The 20807-nt window shown below is 38.4% G+C and overlaps 1 protein-coding gene across 2 annotated transcripts in view; it reads left to right on the forward strand.

Moving 5' to 3' along the window:
• The window catches only part of mrpl13 (mitochondrial ribosomal protein L13), a gene marked incomplete at its 3' end in the record, with an annotated part of 27954 nt that extends 7455 nt beyond the window's left edge, over window positions 1-20499 (forward strand). Inside the window, exons 5-7 of one of the 2 annotated variants that reach the window (XM_079836355.1) lie at window positions 2685-2771; window positions 3155-3276; window positions 20358-20499. In XM_079836355.1, the coding sequence (XP_079692481.1) occupies window positions 2685-2771; window positions 3155-3276; window positions 20358-20382 (234 nt within the window). Of the gene's footprint in view, window positions 1-2684; window positions 2772-3154; window positions 3281-20357 lie in introns of those variants that run through there. The other variant, XM_079836356.1, reaches the window with a different exon arrangement.
• Window positions 20500-20807: the final 308 nt, after the last annotated feature.

Here is a 20807-nt window from a genome sequence, read left to right on the forward strand (position 1 = left end):
AATCACACCCTCCTGTTTTTGGAGAATAACAAATCTCAGGCAGATCTTCTCGTTATATTCTTGCGTTGAATGAGGATGGCACTCAATGAAGCTGAAGTGCTCTGTACACTGCAAAAACAAAGTTCTAAATACAACGGTGATTATTTGAGTACATTTTAAATACTATTTCAGTACTACTACTTCAAAATGTCATGTTTATTTCAATGCTTTACTTGCCATTTCTTTGTTAATGTGAAGTCTACTAGTAATTTCAGAGTGAAAATTGCTTGTACGCCATTTTTTCCCCCAGTAGAATGTAGAATTCTTTTTTATGATGATATTTCAAGAGATGTGGCATGTTGGTCATCACACATTTTTATAACGCATGCAACTGATAAAAGTTTCAGTCTTGCTTGTTATTGTATAATTCTCTACTATATTGAGGAAGGAAAAGCCTGAAAATAACATATTAAAAGCAGTTTCACCAGTAGTGGGGAAATGCATCTGTGCTTATTAGTTAGTTGCCAATACGTTTCTTATATTGGACCGCATTCTTTCTTTGTTCAACTTTATTGTGATGTAGAGTGCTTATCCCATCTCTCTCTCTTGTTCACCTCCTTAACCTTGACTGCTACTTTCCACTGTGTCAGAGCCCATCCGTAGTCCAGGCACACAAGCTGTTGACCCGTCATGGGTTTTCTTCTTCAACCGATAAAACACCTGAAGAAGAGTAGTTGCGTGTAGGTGCTGCACCGTGGCCCAGAAAAAGCAAACTCAAATTCATCCCGCTGCCGCCCTCCACCCTCTCCAGCGCTCTGCTCATTCTCTGTCATTAACAAGATGAATGCTTGACTTGGGCTGAGTTATTCCAGTCGAGGGGGGAATGTATCAGGGATAATTGTGGATAATGATCAGAGGAAGGTGACGGAGTTGTGAAGAGCCATTACTCCCTCAGACAGCTTTCATCCATCAAACATCTACCAGTCAGAAGAGAGAGAGAAAAAAATCCCTGATTAATGTCTTGACGAAAGAATGATGGGGTTGGGTTGGTGGATAGTTGGGTGACGGGTTAAAAATGGCCACTCACTTGTGCATTCATTTGGAGTGCATGGTAGAAACAGGACTGATATTTTAATTTATTTATGTTTAACCAGTGGAGTGACTGCATTTGCTTAGAATATTTTAATTTCAAATTTGACAGGCACGATTGGCTTTTACTTTTTGGTTATGTAAAAATAACATCTCACGAGCACATCATGTATTCGTACCCCTTCATTTATTTCTCATTTTGTTATGCTGTAGCCTTATACGCTAACCTGCTTAAAAAGTAGCCTACTTTTTTTTTATCTCCACACTATTTACACTGTAATGATGAAGCAAAAATGAATTTGTGATAACTCAGCAAATTTATTAAAAACAAAATACATTGCATTACTTGTCACAAATCAATGTTTGCCTTCTCATTATGGTGAATGAAGTGTTGATTGGTGTAAAAAAAGAAAGAAAAGTAATTTTAAGCAGTTTAGAATAAGGCTGCGACATAAAGTTGAAAAATGTGAATACTTTTGAAAGGCACTGCGTGTGTGTGTGTGTGTATATATATATATATATATATATATCATAACATTATGACCACTGACAGGTGAAGTGATTATGTCTTCATCACGGCACCTGTTAGTGGGTGGGATATATTAGGCAGCAAGTGAACATTTTGTCCTCAAAGTTGATGTGTTAGAAGCAGGAAAAATGGACAAGCTTAAGGATTTGAGCGAGTTTGACAAGGGCCAAATTGTGAGGGCTAGACGACTGGGTCAGAGCATCTCCAAAACTGCAGCTCTTGTGGGATGTTTCCGGTCTGCAGTGGTCAGTATCTATCAGAAGTGGTCCAAGGAAGGAACAGTGGTGAACCGGCGACATGGTCATGAGTTTCAAAGGCTCAATGATGCACATGGCGAGCGAAGGCTGGCCCGTGTGGTCCGATCAAACAGACGAGCTACTATAGATCAAATTAGATGCACTATGGGAAGATGGCAAGCCGGTGGAGGCAGTGTGAAGCTTTGGGCAATGTTCTGCTGGGAAACCTTGGGTCCTGCCATGTGGATGTTACTTTTGACATGGACCACCTTCCTAAGCATTGTTGCAGACCATGTACACCCTTTCATGGAAACGGTATTCCCTGGTGGCTGTGGCCTTTTTCAGCAGGATAATGCGCCCTGCCACAAAGCAAAAATGGTTCAGGTATGGTTTGAGGAGCACAACAAATTGGCCTCCAAATTACCCAGATCTCAATCCAATCCAGCATCTGTGGGATGTGCTGAACAAACAAGTCCGATCCTTGTAGGCCTCACCTTGCTACTTACAGGACTTAAAGGATCTGCTGCTAACATCTTGGTGCCAGATACCACAGCACACCCTCAGGGGTCTAGTGGTGTCCATGCCTCGACGGGTCAGAGCTGTTTTGGCGGCAAAAGGGGGACCAACACAATATTAGGTCATAATGTTATGGCTGATCGGTGTACATACACATATTACATCATTTTCTAAAAAAAATTATATATATTTTTTTATATGTATAATGATTTTATTTAGTAATGTTTTTTTTTGTTTAGAGAATGAAAAGGCCGGAATATCCACATGTGTTCTTTAGAGAGAAATTGACTAAAATCATGGCCAAATCTCTGGCCTATTTTTTTTTTTTTTCACAGATCATTAAACTGGCTGTTTACGGGATGCTTCCCAAAAACCTCACCAGAAGGACCATGATGCAACGGCTTCACCTCTTCCCAGATGATGTAAGCTCTCAGTTGATGCTCTGATTTATGTTCACGGATACACTGTCCAATGCTTGACATGTCAGTGCGTTTGATGAATGTTTTAGTGGAGGATGGATGTATCCGATTAAGAAGCCACATAATACAGTACGACATGTTTTCTACAGCTGCATAAATAGAAAAAAAAAACATGGTAATACCCTACAGCACAAGTACATCCACATTAATCTATAAATGAATTTAGGTTTTGTTTTTTATAAAAAAAAAAACATTAGACAAAGCAGTAAATCAACATTGTTTCTGTAATTGACTTACAGAACCCTAGTGTAAGGCAAGACAGAATCCAGTAATGCAGTAATCTTTTGTTTCAGCAGTGTGTGTTCTCACTGTGTGTCCCATGTCAGGTCCTTCCTGAGGATATTCTGAAGAACCTGACAGAGGAACTTCCTCAACCCAGAGAGATTCCTCGCAAGCTCAGCGAGTACACGCAGGAGGAGCGGGACTCTTTCCCCATGCTTTGGACCCCGTGAGTTTGTTTTTCTGTCTATTTCTTTTTCTGTTTTAGTGTCTTATCCCCTTTGTTCCTGCTGTACCATGTTTCCTTGGTGCTTCTGAAGAGCATGAATCAAAGTTATGTTAGATTTAGAGCATAGCCGAGGTGTCGTCATGTGCGGATGGACTCCTGATGGGGAGAGAGGATGGCTGGCAGCGAGGTCGTAAAGAACTGATGTTTAATAATCCATATGTGAAGCTGCACTTTTCTGGATGGCTGCTCTGCTGGTCCCCACACTGTAGACATCCAATCAGATTTATGAGAGCCAAGGCATTGGCCAGCCAAGCCAATCACACAACGCCTGTGTGGTCACAGTGGGAAACTTTCTTTTGCACACTAATTGCTTAGCTACTTGTCTTATGATATAGTAGACTGGCAGTTTATTTTTATTTAATATTTTTTAGAATGGTGTTTTCCAACTTTTTTTACTTTGTACCCCCAGTCACTAGGTTAAAGTATTTATTTATTGACACCAGTATTATTCAGAATATCTATATTATCTATTATAATTCAATATTACCAAAACTTAATTTTATACTGTTCAAACATTTGGGGTCAGTAATATATATATTTTTTTAATAAATTAATACTTTTATTCAGGAAGGATGCAATAAAATAATCAGAAGTAACAGGAAAGACATTTATAATGATATAAATTATTTATTATATTTCAAAGAAATGCTGTTCTTTTGCGCTTTCTATAAATCAAGAAAGAAAAAAGTATCAGAGTTTCCACCAAAATTTTAAGTAGCACAACTTATTTCAACATTGATAATAATAATAATAATAAATGTTTCTTGAGCACCAAATCAGCATATTAGAATGATTTCTGATGGGTCATATGACACTGAACACTGAAGTAATGATGCTGAAAATTCAGTTCAGCCATCACAGAATAAATTACATTTTAAAATATATTCAAATAGAAAACAGTTATTTTAAAGGGTTACTTCAGCGATTTAGCATTAAGCTTTGTATCAGTAGAAACCCGGTAGTATATTCGAATTATCGTACTTTCCCCCCTCATGTCCCCCTGAGACGAGAGAATTATGCAATTTATTTCTGGAAAAAATCCTCTGATTATTTTTTTGGCCAGAGGCTATAGACTTCAGCCAGTAGAAGTAGCTAGTTTTGCATGTACAACCCGCCCATAGGGGTGGGATCTCACTCACAGAATGTAAATGCGCACGGCCGCTCGGCTCAGGCATTCACAACAGAGCGATGCGAAGCAAAGTGAGTGTTTAACTTTTCAATGAATTCCTATGAAAGTCAAGCTTCCATAGGCATGATCTGAAAACACGCCAGACTGGACACGCGCCGTGAATGACTGCCGCGCTTACCTCACCTCAGCTCAGCTCTTCGCTCTCGTGATGAATGAAATCTGACTCCTGCTGCGTCTGTGGCGTGACTTTCATTTGGCTGACTCACACTTTATTGAAAAGACGGGTTCAGTTTTTAATTGTAGTGTCTGTTCTCTAACTGAACAAAATTATTTTATTACCATGAAAATCAAAACGACGGTGGGGAAGTGATAACCAGTTGCCGTGGCTTTGGGAGAGGCCTCGTTGGGCAGCGAAGCAAGTGCATTCTGGGAGTTGTTGTCTTCCATCCGTAAGAGACAAAAAATAAATTTTCTGTCTTTTCTCAGTCTAGAAGGCACCAAATTCAAAACTAATTACACATTTCTACGACATTAATGACCCAGTTTAATTACACATTCATCTTCCCAACGCTGAAGTACCCCTTTAACTATTTCACAATATTACCATTTTTCAATAAGAAACTTTCAAAAAACATTTTAAAAAATCGTATTTATTCCAAAACAATTGACTGCTAGAGTATCATTTGTTCAATTATTTTTAAACTAAGCAGAATCTTTTACACAAATCCTGATCAAGTACCACTGGGTTGCACATTCACATGAAGGAAAAACTCATTTTAGAGGTCAAGTGCTTTGTTTGACATGCATGCCACCTGGGATACTTTTCTGCCTTGTTTGGCAGCACACATGAGATCCTCCAAGACATTTCATATCACTTGAGAGTGTCACCGCTGCTATACTGCTGTTAAACACCTCATAAACTCTTTACATCTGTGCAGATCGTCCCCCATCAATAGACAATAAAGTTTCCCATCCTGCGCATTTCATTGACCCAGCACATCTTCCCCTGGCTATATTACTTCTGGACTTGATAGACAAAAGTTTTTGCACAGAAGCACAATTCTCAGCATCCCTGCCTTTTTTAATGCAGGGTTTGTATTTGTTTTCCAAATGATATTGTATGACTGAAAAGGGCATTGCTCTTCCTCTAGCCTTTATTGAACTTTTATTTGCATACAATAGGTGACTGATGATTTCATTATAATCGTTATCATACAAGTGTGGTCAGATGAATCTCAAGGTATGAAATGAAATGGCTTTATAGCTCCTGTAGATGATATTGAGATTCACAAAATGCAGTCTCACTGTGGGAGTTATAAAAAAAAAAAGATTTGAGTCAGAATCAAATGCTAAAGGTGTGGTGCGGCAGAGGACTGCTGTGAGGAGCTTTGAGCTTTAGCTCAAGGAGATTTACACTCTCTGATATTCTGTAGATTTGATATTACTTTAGTGTTAAAACACTGAACGCTGAAAGTCAAGTGATGGTACACTCCTCTGTTAGATTTCAGTGTTCACCATAGGATTTTGTGAGACTATGGGGGGTTGACCACGGTCTGTCTTGGATGGCGCCCCCTCCACCGAAAGACAATTTTGTACATTTTAAAGTCAAATTGATCAGTCTGGTGCACTTTTAGAGTTCAAAATTAAGAGCTCCAACCATGTTCAGTGTGCAAATTGAACAAAGACAGTTTTTTTTGCATTGACTTGCACCTGAAAGGGTTAGTTCACCCAAAAATGAAAATTCTGTCATTATTTCAGTGGTTCTGGGCGCGGGAGATCAGCAGGGGGGAAAAACAAAAATGTAATATCGTTCAAGCGTGTGAATAGCAGTTGGCGCTCTAGCCTTTATAAAGCAGCACAGAACGCCAATTCCACTGAATCATTCTTCTTCAGGCCGTTGACTTGTCATCGTCTGAACAAGCCTGACATTGAAGTTGCTCACCATAGAAAAGCACCTCTGTTTATTTAAATTAAAAGTTGTGATCTATTATTCTCTTATTGTTATATTTTTCAATGATTCACTGACATTACAAAGTGAAACTATTGCAAGTTTTTCAATTTAAAAGAGATTTCCGTTTTTATAAATTCCAGTGAAATTATTTAGTGAAGAGACAGATCACTTAAATGATGAACAGAGTGAATTTAGGCTTTTATTCGCATATAAACATTCATCAATGGGGGTTATGCGCAACAAACTTTCGTATTCTGTAAAACAGCTTCCGGTTTAGGTCTTTTGTATGTATTTTGTATGCTTTATTAAATATAGAGCCTCCTTCAAATGAGCGAGCAAAGATGAGCATAACCAATGTTCATTGCATATGCAGATTGATATCTAAAACAATTTTTTTTTTTTTTTTCTTCCTCCCACTAACATTTAGATGTTTAAATCGAACAAAACACCAACAATAAAAAGAACTAGCTAGGTTAGCTGATTACCTTAAAAGTCCATAGATATTGCCGTCAGTTCGTACTGCCGTTACCACTTTCTCCTACAAGTGGATGCAATGAGACCCGTTTTCCTGTTTGTACATGTGACGTCCGGCATAAAGCCTCTTGTGGTAAACGGAAGCTCAAGCTGTTCGCTTGACGTGCGAGAACCAATGAGGTTCATTCTTGTGTTACGCAGCACGTTGAAGATCCAATGAGGTTTGTCAAACAGATTCGGTTGAGCTTCTGTTTATGCCCGCTGATCAATGCTTATATGTGAATAAAAGCCTATATGAAGTGATCAAGTCTCTTCATAAAACTTGGATCAAACCGCTCAATTCATATGGTAATTTTACGATCTCTTTATGAACTTTTTGAAGCGGTGTAGCTGTCTATGGAGGGACAGAAAGCTCTCAGATTTCATCAAAAAGATCTTCATTTGTGTTCTGTAGATGAGTAAATGATGACAGAATTTTCATTTTTTGGTGAACTATCCCTTTTAAGTGGATTCAACCCACTTTTTAGACCCAACTTGTTTGACATAAAGACTGCGACTCAAACCGCATCCACATTAAATCTACATCAGGGAGACACAAATTATTTTCTCATGTAACAAGCAATCAAACCAACATTAGGCATTCAGCTGATGCATTTAAGAAAAAAACACACAACCCAACATGTTAATAACTAACAGAGAGTGTGCATCTGTCGTGTAAACGAAACAAAACTTGTATACTGCCTACATCATGTGATCAATCTGCCCATACAGGCTATTTCTGAACAAATGCATAAATCACACCATTGGCTATACAGATGCTTAGAGGTCTCTATACATTTGAAAGAGTATCTAACCAAATATGAGCCTTTACTGTCATATAATTTCAGGGATATTTTAGCAGGTTCACTCTGCAGTTAAAGGCGGTTGTGACATGGCGGGACACCACAGTCTAGTTAATGAATGGGAAACGGGCAGTATTTCAAAGGCAGTTTGTTGTGCCATAAGATATGCCCTGGAAATGTATCTGTAGTGTTGCTTGTTAAGGCAAGGAAAAGTGCTATTAGTCTTCCAAGCGACTTATATTCACCTGACAAATAATGAGTGATGATAACATTTTCAAGTACACATACCCTTCCTGTTAAATAACAGTCACTTCATTAATTTATACACATTATTTGATCTTTCCTGAGGTGTGCAGTGGGGTGTTTTGCTTGAATGAACTCCTCCACACATTAAAGCGGCTCTTTTGCCTTCGTTTGAGCAATAGCCAACCAAAGAAATGCTGTCAAGAGCAGTATATTATGTATGGTCAGTGGAGAACTTGAACCCTCTTTTTTTTTCAGTCTGTTAAATTTGTATATTACCTTTTCTTCAGTGTGCTTTGTGTAATTTCCAGTAATATTTTCCTCATGTCCCCAGGCTCTGTTATTATTAATGATGAATAAAGTACTCATGTTAAATTCAAGCTTATGATTTATAGGGAAGGAAATCATGAACTATTGAATGAATTTGGTTCCGATTTATCTTAACAATCCTGGTTCCTCGGTTGTTCCACTAACAATTATATTACTATTAAGGAATACATAATTTTATACAATCCATTGCTAAATTATCATACATTAGTAAAACATTTAAAACTGTATAGAGATCATAAAAAAATGCATGTTATTTTTTTTATTTAGTGCTGTCCTGAATAAGATATTTTACATAAAAGATGTTTACATAAGTCCACTAGACAAAAGAAATAGCTGAATTTCTAAAAATGACCCCGATCAAAACAGTTTATGAACCATTAATTCTCAGTGCTGTGTGTCGTTACCTGGATGATCCACGGCTGTTTTTCTGTTTTGTGATGGTTGTTCATGAGTCCCTTGTTTGTCCTGAGCAGTTAAACTGGCCAATGTTCTTCAGAAAAATCCTCCAGCTCCTGGAAATTCTTCGGTTTTCCAGCATCTTTTGCTTATTTGAACCCTTTCCAGCAGTCACTGTACGATTTTGAGATCAATTTTTTTTCTTTTCTTTTCACATTGAGGACAATTGAGGGACTCAAACACAACTATTGAAAAAGGTTCAAACATTCACAGATGCTCCAGAAGGAAACAATTTTAATAGTTGGTATGTTTGTGTGCTGCTGCGTGTCCCTGTGTGTGTAATAAGCAGAGTGTATGCACGTTGTGTACACACATATAGGCGCATATTACTAACGCGCCCTTTAAATAACACAAAAAATACTATTATATGTTCTACTATTTACTGAAATACTATTTCAGTTGCTTCAAAATAGCACCGCGCCAACAATGTGCCTGAACAAGTCAAGTCAACTTTATTTATATAGCGCTTTTAACAATGCAGATTGTTTCAAAGCAGCTTCACAGTGTTAAACAGGAAAATAATGCAACAGAATTTTATTCAGCCGTATAGCCGTTCTGGAGAAAGCAGTGATGTTATCAGCTCATTTCAATTATCATACAGTGACAATGTGGGCATTAGAACAGTAATTAGATCAGTAATTTAGTTTATATGGTTAATTTAGTTTAATAATTCGATTTATTTGGATATTTCGTTGAAAAATGTAGTGTCCCCAACTGAGCAAGCCAAGCCAGAGGCGACAGTGGCAAGGAAACCAAAACCCCATCAGGTGACCTAATGGAGAAAAATAAACCTTGGGAGAAACCAGGCTCAGTCTGGGTGCCAGTTCTCCTCTGGCCAATTAACAAACAGCGTATGATTATTATTCTGGCAACTTTACAGGTCAGAGGTCATAATAGATGGGAATATTCGAAAGATCGGCGGCAACACGCCGGAGACGGGTTTATTGAGGATGATGTGTCGATTAAATAATTATTAAATAGGAATAATCGAAATATCGGAGTCACACCTTGTTCTCAGACCAGCACGCCCATGGGCGAACAGATGGGCACGAGTGCATTTGCTATTTAAATGTGGCGCTGGACGTGGAAATGATAACTGCGTTGGGCTGAAACTAGCAAAAAAAAAAACACATCGCATTGTGCCTGGTGCATGATAGGGCCCATTGTCTCTATTTTAACATTTAAAAACATTTTTCTTTTTCAATGGGGAAAATGTTTTATATTAATTGAATAAATATTAATTAGTACCACAAAATTCTCACAAAATAAAAATTATATATATATTACGCTCATTTTACTGAAAAGAAAAAAAGTTACATATTAGGTGTTTGGTCACTTTTGACCATGAACTACACAAGTACTGAGCAATATATTAAAGGGATAGTTCACCCAAAAAAGAAAATTAGCCCTCAAGTCATCCTAGGTGTATATGACATTCTTCTAAAAATATCAAATCATAAAATCGGAGTTATATTAAAAAAAGTCCTGTATCTTCAAAGCTTTATAATGGCAGTGACTGTTTTTGAAGTCCATAAAAAGTGCATCTGTCCATCAAATAATGTGCTCCACGCGGCTCTGGGGTGTTAATAAATGCCCTCTGAAGCGAATCGATGCGTTTGTGTAAGAAAATGATCCATATTTAAAACTTTATAAAGTAAAGTTCCAGCCGATCGCCTTCCGTGGAAAAGTGTTGAAAGTGCCTTCTCGCAATTCAAGATGCGTACGTGACGTCTAACGAGCGTACCCGGTAACGTAAGCCTTTTGAACGGCAGAGGCACTTTCACTTTTTCCATAAATTGAATACGGAAGGCGATCGGCCGAAACTTTACTTTATAAAGTTTAACAGTTAGTAACATATGCAACGAGGACACTTTAAAATAAGGTGTTACCAAACCAGCTGATAAGAATCAGACTACACTGGTTGTTCTGTATGGTCTTTGATTCATTAAAAATAATTAATATTAGAAGTTATTGTTCATGAATCAGACTACATTAGGTGCTTTTATCTGCTTTTGATGCACTATAAAGAACCAGCTCATAAGAATCAGTTGTTCGAGAGACTTCTCTGATTGAACCGTATGCTTTTAATTCACTAAAAAGAACTATCTCATAAAAATGTATTGTTCGAAGAACAGGCTCCTACGATTTATTAATTCGGTAATCTGACTGCTCTGTTGCACTGTAAATTCATTAGTGGTGTTGCGGAATGCAAAAGCCATTAACAAAACAGTCATTTGGTTCAATTTTTAAATGCACTGTTCCCAGTCCTAATGTTGCCTGAATTGCATAACTGTATACATCGTACAAAGTTCTTCGCGTCTCTTGTGCCTCCATCAAAAAGGGTGATGTGTTGTTTCGATATAATTGTTCCCACATTGTGTTGTCTTTTTGACCCTGCTCCAGTCCTGGTGACTGTTATTTGAGGTTCTGGATCAAATGTATATGTGGTTCTTTGAGTGTTAGCATGGGGTCGCTGTGTGCTGTCCAGAATTCATATCCCTCTCCAACAAACACTGAGGCAGCCAGCTGTGTCTCTTTATGCCTATATGGCTGGTTTTGTTTGTTGTCACCATTGTATTATTTCACACAAGCTGGTCCCTCCTGAGGAGCCACATGGAGCGTGTAATTAAAACATATCGGCGGGAAGGAGATGACAATGTGATAATGTGTCGGGCAGATCTCTGGCAATTAAATTGGAGTAAAGCATGGTGATGTTTGTTTTGTAACATTTGATTGGCTGATAAGTTAGTGAGTCAAAACATCTTTCTTTTTTTTTTTCCTCAACAGATTATATAAATATGACATTTAAAAGATTGTAAATTGTACTTACTTCAGCATATATAGGGTATTAACTGGGCGGAAGTTTAATGTGTCACTAGGCCAAGACGGTAAAAAAACAGGGAAAAAAAAGATGGACGACGTGTCTCCACTTCCTTTCACTGTACAGGCGTTGCATGTTACATTTTTCGGAGCCCGAGTCTGCGCAGTAGTGATCCTGAGGTGGAGCCACCGCCTTCCGCTCACTCCATCACAAGTACAGCTGTCAATCATGACGTTACACCCCGTTTTTATAGCATCAAGTAACCTGAACCAAACTTGCTGGAAAAGCGAACACTTGAGCATATGTCAACGTGATAAGATCTACCTAAAATGACAGAAACCATCTTCAGGGAAAAAAAGATTTTGATGTGTAATTGAATTTTTTACATGGAGAGAGCGTGATTTATGACACATGAATTCAGGGTGATTGGGACACGTTTTGCCATTGAGATGACTTGGAAAAAGTGTCCCAATCACCCTGAATTCACCCTATATGTCATCCAGCCAAAAGGGGGCGTTTGAAATGTTTTGGCTTCACTTTTCAGGATGTGTGCGGCACACTTGCCCTCTAAGGCTTAAATATTTTAGAAGGCATTGCTTTATTTAATGTGGCCGAACCACAGCTCTCTCTCTCTCCTTCTGTGCCAAGAGATCTGAGAGTTTAACCTTACTTGACCCCTCATGCATCTTTTTCTCTCTCTCTCTGTCTCTTTTTCTGCACACACTGTTCCTTATGATTGTAGATTAATGTAAAAATCTTAAATCATGTCATTTACATATCAGGATTAAATGCACAGTTCCCAAACTGCTGACCGCATTTCATTTTATTTAAGTGTTTTGATTATCATTTTAAGTGCTTTAAGATAGTACTGTATTAATATTCCATTCTCCACCCACGGTTCGCACGCACTTGCACTGCGGTCCATCTTAAATCGATGGACGCATTTATAATATGGTTTGTTGAAAATAACAATGCATAAAACAGACATACAGAGTTTGGCTAATGTATGTTTCTGTGGATGGATATGCATTCTGGCTTCCCCTAAACTTTGTTCAGTGTGACCACTTATTTACACCATCATCAACCCTGATGTTGAGGAGACAGGAGCACAGGCGAGACCTGAACAGCACGCGTTACTATCAGTGTTTAAACTCAACTCATTTAAGCCTTGCCAATTTAAACATTCAAAGAACGTGAATTAGAAGATTTGTGTGCACTCATCTGAAGTGCGCGTTCGAAAACGGAGTTCTCTTTCAAGTCTTGCGCTTGAACGGAAAAATTCACACAAGAATTATGTCAACATGCCCATCTTGCCGAGTATCCAAGCAAACATTTTAGGTTATTCCTTAAAGGTCCCATGGCATGGCATTTTTCTATTATTTTATAATGTTTCCTGAGGTGTACTTATATTGTTAGTATGACTTTTACTAATATATCATTAATTATATACCATAATTTAGAAATAAAAGGCATTTTTTCTATACTGCTGTTTGCCCTGTGGCTGAATGCCCTGCTTCAAGAGGCGTGTCTGCTGTGAGACATCAGTAAAAACGCCCACTGTTGTGATTGGCTGACATCTTTGCATTTTAAATGAGCGGAGGGGGCGTGGTTTAACGAGGTCTACGAGGCAGGAACAGGCACGAGCTGCTGCCAGAGAGACGGATGGACCTGAGTTCACTTCACATCAGTTCTCAGCATGTCTGAACTGTTGTAGTTACAGCATATACTTCAGGTTATTAGTCTATTTTTAGTCGGAGGGACTGTCACTCATGTCAGAAAGTTAGTAACTTTAGTAAATTATGGATCAGAGCTGACTGGAGACGCGAACCGTTTAGAACAATTCAGTCCGATTTGGTGAACTGATTCGGTTCACTAAAAAGAACTGGTTCAAAAGAAAGATCGTTCGCGAACCGGACATCACTAGTGTACCAGAGATGGAGCTCCGCGATTGCTAACAAAGTTATTTATAGTAACTACTGAGTTATGAGAGCGCTGTCAGTCAGCGCAAGTTTTTTGTGTTTGTATCTGAGAGTTCTGAATAAACACGAGTCCCAGTCACACAGAGTCCGTCTTCATCATTATTACCAACTTTGTAACACATGCAAAGTACCATTACAGCTGTCGAGATGAACGAGTTAAGTGTTGATAATAGCATTATTTTTAAAATAAAAATAAAAGCGTCAGTGACGCGCGTTGAGTACACAGCGCAAACAAAGACACAACAGCAGTAATCGAATGTAATCCAGTTTATTGTGGGGCTAGGCTGGCTAGCCCGGATACCCTCACGCTTACCCCCCTTCTGCTTAATCTCACGCCGCGTTTGGTGCCTCCGCTGTGGGCCAGATGCAGTACTGGGGGTCGGGGATGTTGAAGGCCACCGGCCAGTGCAGCCCGAGCTTCGGCGTGTGTGAGGTTTATCTCTAAAGATGTTACTCTGCCGATGTTGAGCAGAAACTCATGACTGTATGCACATTTTAGAACCGATAGACGCGACGAGGACGTACAAAAACACTGACTCACAAGATAGAAAACACGAAAACACCGGGAGAGAGAGAAGCCGCATTGTGTGCACGAATAATAAATAATTAGCTACACATCAGAAATCACAGATCAGAAGGAACTGAAAAAGACTTCTGTTTTCATTTGTACATCCAAACACTGAGAAACTGCCAGCATTCACTCGTACACAAGCAATGATCTCTCGAGCGTTTGCATGGGCGTGCCAGATTCTCTGGGTGGAGGAAAGGGAGGGAACCGTTCCTGCTTGGACGTCAAACCAGGAGACTTCAGGATTGGCTCGTCTGGCCTGTCATTTTCTCAAAGGCAGAGAAAGACAGCCAGAACTCGGGTTTACACCGATCAACATTTCTATCCACTTGGGGACAATATTCAGGCTAGGGGAACTCATATTAATGTTGAAAAACCTCATAAAATGAAAATGTCATGCCATGGGACCTTTTAAAGGGGTTGTTGAATAGGATTTCACTTTTTTTTTTAATTAGTTAGTGTGTAATGTTGCTGTTTGAGCATAAACGACATCTGCAAAGTTACGGTGCACAAAGTTCAAAGCAAAGGGAGATATTTTCTTTGAAAGCAATCGCTTTTTAAGGACTACAACAAATAGCTGGTTGGGACTACAATGAGTTTATTCATGGGTTAGTTACACCACTAACCCTTAAATTTACATAACCCATGCCCCCGGGAACACACAACAAAGGCCATGTTGAGAAAAGTTAGAGTTGCTGTTGTAGTAGAGCAAATTTAGTAGTCTGCTCAAGCTGTCGCATCCTTCTTTTCACATTGCAATACCGTATGTAACACAAATGCAATAGCATGTCATAAAAGCAAGATGACAACATAAGTTATAACCGTAATTAAACTAAACTATACCTGTTCCATCTCCATGCAGCATATATTCATTATATTCTCTTACAACAGTTAGCGATTTATAGATTATCATGACAGAATATGCTAATCAATGACTTGAAGTTAGTTAACTCCACATCAGCTACATAAATTCATCAACTAACCACTTAGAAACGTCCTGTTGCATTCTACATGTTGTCACTTATGGAGTCTCTCCATTATTGTCCGACTCCGGTTTGAACATGAAAGGCTGAACGGTTTCTGACCTTTTCAGTGTGTGTGTCCGTAATCCGAGCTGCTAACACGAGCTCTTGAAGCTCAGCACTCTTCTTGAAAGGGGGCTGGGACTGGGAGTAGCAGCTAATTTGCATTTAAAGGGACACACCCCTCAAAAAGTGAGAGGAACTGAGAGGAACAGTTCAAGTCACATGATCTTTGTTTACATATAGACCACATAACATAGTAATAACTGAATTTACACAAAAGATCCAGTTCAAAAGTTTACACATGCTTTATTCTTAATACTGTGTTGTTACCTGGACGATCAAAAGCTGCAAACATTCACTGATGCTCAAGGCAACACAATACATGAATTGATTTTTCATGCCTGGAAATCATTATTTTAGTTAAATTTCCAAGTTCTTCATGATCGTGTAGCAATGTATCTTTGATGTGTGTGCGTTTAAATGGAGACTAGAGCGCAATTGTGAAGCAGCTGTAATCTGCTCGTGTGACTGTCAATGGCCGTCTTGAGAAGCGATCAGATATGGTGCGTAAAAGCCTGGGAAAACTGCTCAGAAAAAAAGGATGTGGGCGAGGACTTGAATGCTTTTTACAAGTTGAAATCTTGTAATTATGGCAATTCTGGCATGGTGTTAACACACCTAAAGTGCTGAGAGTGTCTGTGAGGGAAAACTGCAAGAGGATGCGTGCCAGAAAAATACAACAGCACACTGTCTCTAGTAATTCGCTTATGCATCTTGATATATTTATTTAAAATATTGTTCTATCACAAAAAAATTTAGTATCCTGGGGATGATGGAGGGGCACAAGGAGAATCTAGTATACTTTTTAAAAAAAAGGCTATGCATTTGGGTGTATGCATATGCAAAGCGCACACATGAAAATCGACATATTCTTCGGGCTTGATGAAAAAGAAGCTAAAGAACCTCAACTTCTTTAACTCGACACTGCGTTTTTAAAATCAATGCTGATGCACGATTTAAAAAGCAGCGATGCAAAATGCAAAAATGTGTTCGGTGTTGATTACTGTTTGCAACAGTGGCTCTTCATGCACAGAACTAAAGTTTAAAACTTTCCCTTGATTTTTTGCTGCCATGCAAGTACCAGTATTTCCTTCAGGAAATGTACATCCACTTGTTTTCATTCTCTTGTAATAGAGTTGCTGTAATGAGAAACTTGGCTCCCAGCATGCAATTGTCTTTTTACTATATAGAGTTCAGTCAACAGTGAGACATCGTCTCAAAATAATGAAAGCTTCCATTATTGTTGTACTCACGGAAATTATTTGACTTCTGAATTAGGTGGCGGCATAGTAATGGCTGGTTTATATTAATTACAAGAGCTTTCAATCAACGCATTACTAAAAGTTCAGCATGAAATTGAGTTTCTAATTGATTATTGATCTCAGCTGACCTGTTCAAGGTCACTGTCTTGCGTCCGTGTGTATGTTTGCAACAAGCCCTCCACCGGAACGGTCAAATATCTGACTCCAGAAAAACCTGATTGGTCTGCATCTAGAATCTATAGTAGACTAAAACATACAACACATTCTTAGACACAGACTGCGTGCAGTCATCTGAAATACCAATAGTTGACATTTAAAATGTATTTGGATCAGGTCCTTGTTTGAATCACAATATCCAGATTTGCTGAAGTGCTGGTTGTTTTACCACGGTACATCACAAATATGCTGTCTGTGTGTGTGCTGGTGACTCCACGGCACAAACGTGAGTCTGATCTCATGCAGACCTTTATGCTTTATGCATTATTTAAATACCTAGAAGAGAAATCCTGTCATGTTTTTCTAAAATATATTGGAAAAAAACTCATGATGAATGGTATCTTGTTATTGTAGGTTGAATTTTAATTACATTCTTTCTACTTCATGTGATTTATGTAACTCAATTCATACTTCATATGCCATTTCCGCCCATTATGATTCAAACTGCAAAATGCCCTTCAGTGTTGAACACGGTAATATCAGCAGTGATCAGATGCCATCCTGAGGCAGTGGTTAGGATGGTGGCAAGGTGACACTGTTGTCATGGTGATGGATGTGTCTCTGAGTGAGACCCTTAATGTGGGTCAGTGTCATTACTCTGCAGGCCCCTGGGCCCCTGACCCCTCTGTCCATGTTTGGGACTGCCAACAACATGGTGGTGAATTTCCTCAGTACCAGATGGCCTAACTATGTGTGACGTCGCGTATACAATACTATTCAAAAGTTTGGAATCCGTAAGATTTCTTAAAGGGATAGTTCCCCCAAAAATGAAAATTTGACATTTATCTGCTTACCCCCAGGCCATCCAAGGTGTAGGTGTCTTTGTTTCTTCAGTAGAACACAAATGGAGATTTTTAACTTCAACCGTTGCTGTGTGTCACTCATAGAATGCATGTCAATGGTGACTAAATCTATTAGGGTAAAAAAAAACATGCACAGACAACTTCAAATTAATCCATGCGGCTCGTGACGACACATTAAATGTCTTAAGACACAAAACGATCGGTTTCTGAGAGAAACCGAACAGTATTTATATAATTTTTTACCTCAAATACAACACCATGTCCAACAGCCCCGAAAGCGCAGCACTTCCGGGAAAGAAGGTCAATGTACACTATCTAGTGTAGAGACCTCACACACAGGAAGTGATGTCTCTACACTAGATCGTGTACATTGACCTTCCTTGATGTTTTTTTTTACCCTAATAGAACTAGACCCCATTGACATGCATTCTATGAGTGACACGCAGCAACGGTTGAAGTTAAAAATCTCCATTTGTGTTCTACTGAAGAAACAAAGACACCTACACCTTGGATGGCCTGGGGGTAAGCAGAAAAAGATCAAATTTTCATTTTTGGGTGAACTATCCCTTTAATGTGTTTGAAAGAATTATGCTCATCAATGCTACATTTATTAGATTAAAAATACAACACAAACCATAATATTGTGAAATATTATTACAATTTAAAAGAAGTGTTTTCTAGTTTAATATTTTTTTTTTTAATTTTAATTTATTCCAGTGATGGCAAAGCTGCATTTTCAGCATCATACTCCAGTCTTCGATGTCACATGACCCTTCAGAAATTCTTATATACTGATTTGCTGCTCAAGAAACATTTCTTATTATTATCAATGTTGAGAACAGTTGCGCTGCTTAATATTTTTGTGTATTTTTTTCAGGACTCTTTGAAGAATAACATGTTTATAAGAACAGCATTTATTTGAAATGTAAATCTTTTGTAACATGACGACAAATGTCTTTACTGTCACTTGCTGTATAAAAGTACCAATTTCTTTCAAATTCTTACTGACTGCCAACTTTCGAAAATTAACTAAATTAACCATGAATTAGTTTTTTAAGACATTAAACATTTACAGCAAATAAAAAGCTCACTGTAACAATAAGACTGAAGTTGTAATCAATGGTCATGTAAATGAGATAAAACAATATAGGATGTGATGTGAAGTTATACATTGGGTGCTTCTCAATATCCCTCCTCGTTTCCTCGCTCCTCCGTCCTCCATCCTATGACCCGGAAACCGATCGAGCTCAGCCATCTGTGTTTTATTGATTAAATGTGACGCACTTATAAATTCTCACATCTTTTCACAGTTTATTCATTATTATTATCATAATTTTGTACATGTACAAGACACAAATGTATGTCAAATTACAACTGTAGTTGGACAGTTGGAGAATTATATCAAAGCACAAGAAAATGAAAGAAAATTAAACTGTAATACTGTACAACAAATAAAAAGCGGTTAATAACAGAGTAATTAATTGTTTATAATAACTGGTAATATAAAAAAATATGGATAAGTAGTATTTTGTGGAGGTTGAAACTAATACAATATAAATAATGATCTCTAATGTTCAAGAATCCCGACGTGCAAGCTAAATCCAACGGTGTAGAGTAATTGACCACGCTTTGAAGTGACGCTAAAGGGAGCGAGGATATTTCATTTCACTTTTGCGTCCTTCCCTCGCATCCAGAAGGGGTGGAGCTAAGGCGCGAGGAAAGGAAACGAGGATGCACAAATAAGAATTGAGAAGCACCCATTGTCTCTATCCTGGCATTCTTAAAGGATTAGTTCACTTCAGAATTAAAATTTAAATGATAATTTACTCACCCACATGTCATCCAAGACCATATCTTTCTTTCTTCAGTCGAAAAGAAATTAAGGTTTTCAAGGAAACATTCCAGGATTTTTCTCCATTATAGTGGATTTCAACGGGGACCAAGGGGTTGAAGGTCCAAATGCAAAGCATTTCAGTGAAGCTTCAAAGGGCTCTACATGATCCCAGCTGAGGAATAAGGGAATGAAACTTATCTAGTGAAACGATCTGCCATTTCCTAAAAAAAAAAAAAAAACTTTTTAACCACAAATGCTCGTCTTGCATCAGCGTCCACGGCTTCACGTAATCATGTTGGAAAGGTCATGCGTGACGTGACGTTCGTCTGCGTACTCTGGTTTAAAAAGGTAGGGTAGGGCAAAAAACTCTCATTTTCTCCTCTAACTTCAACATTGTCTGACATTTGTTTTACCCTTTTTTTGTAAAGGGCGTTTGACTTAGTCCTTGCACGTTCACTGTGTAAACACTGGGGCGGTACTTCCGCCTACATGTGACCATGTGAAGTCGTGGCCGCTAGTGTCAAGACGAGCATTTGTGGTTAAGTATATACATTATTTATTTATCTAAAAGAAAATGACCCATCGTTTCGCTATATAAAACCCTTTTTCCTTATTCCTCGACTGGGATCCTGCCGCGCCCTTTGAAGCTGCATTCAAACCAGTTTGGACCTTCAAACCCGTTGGTTGCCGTTGTAGGCTCCACTATATGGAGAAAAATCCTGGAATGGACTGAAGAAAGAAAGACATGAACATCTTGGATGATGATATATACGTATATATATATATATATATATGTATATATATATATGTGTATGTATGTATGTATGCATGCAATAAGGGTGTAGTAATCTAAGTGGGGAAACTCTTTAATTAAAATGTAATACCAGTGGAAACAAATCACTATATTCAGTGATTCATTATTTTCAAAGGAGGGACCTGCCCGATTAATACATTACAAACCTACACCAAGTTATCATGGCAACAATAAAAATTTGCAATTAAAATTGTTGTCTATTGTGTGTTCACAGGCCAGAAGACTACAGGATGAAATGAGCATCATAATGCAGTTTCCTGGATCTTGTGTCTTAGTTTGTCCAGGAGTTGGGACTTGGAAATGTCTTTTTTATATATTGTTAATGTGAAATAAATTATGTCTCAAAATTCTAAGAATAATCCGTTCATTTGTCAACTTTTGGTTATGTTTGATATTTAAGCACACAACATACCTAATAGAGATTCATTTCTTTTTTGACAATGTGTATTTATCTAAACCTGGGCCAAGTCAGAGAGGTAGTCAAACTGCAGCCCTATTCATTTAGTCGTGACTCTGAAGGAGCTCAGGATCTTTGGCCTTTGCTTGTCCCGCAAATGGCTTTAGCAGCCTCTCTGAGGCCTGATCCAGCTCTAATTCAACTGGCGTTTCAGCCCTAATTAACTTCATATGTTTCTATAAGTCCTTTCTGATGCTCCTTCAGCCT

Source organism: Gobio gobio (genome assembly GCF_949357685.1).
Source record: "Gobio gobio genome assembly, chromosome: 15".
In the NCBI taxonomy this organism is placed as follows: Eukaryota; Metazoa; Chordata; class Actinopteri; order Cypriniformes; family Gobionidae; genus Gobio; species Gobio gobio.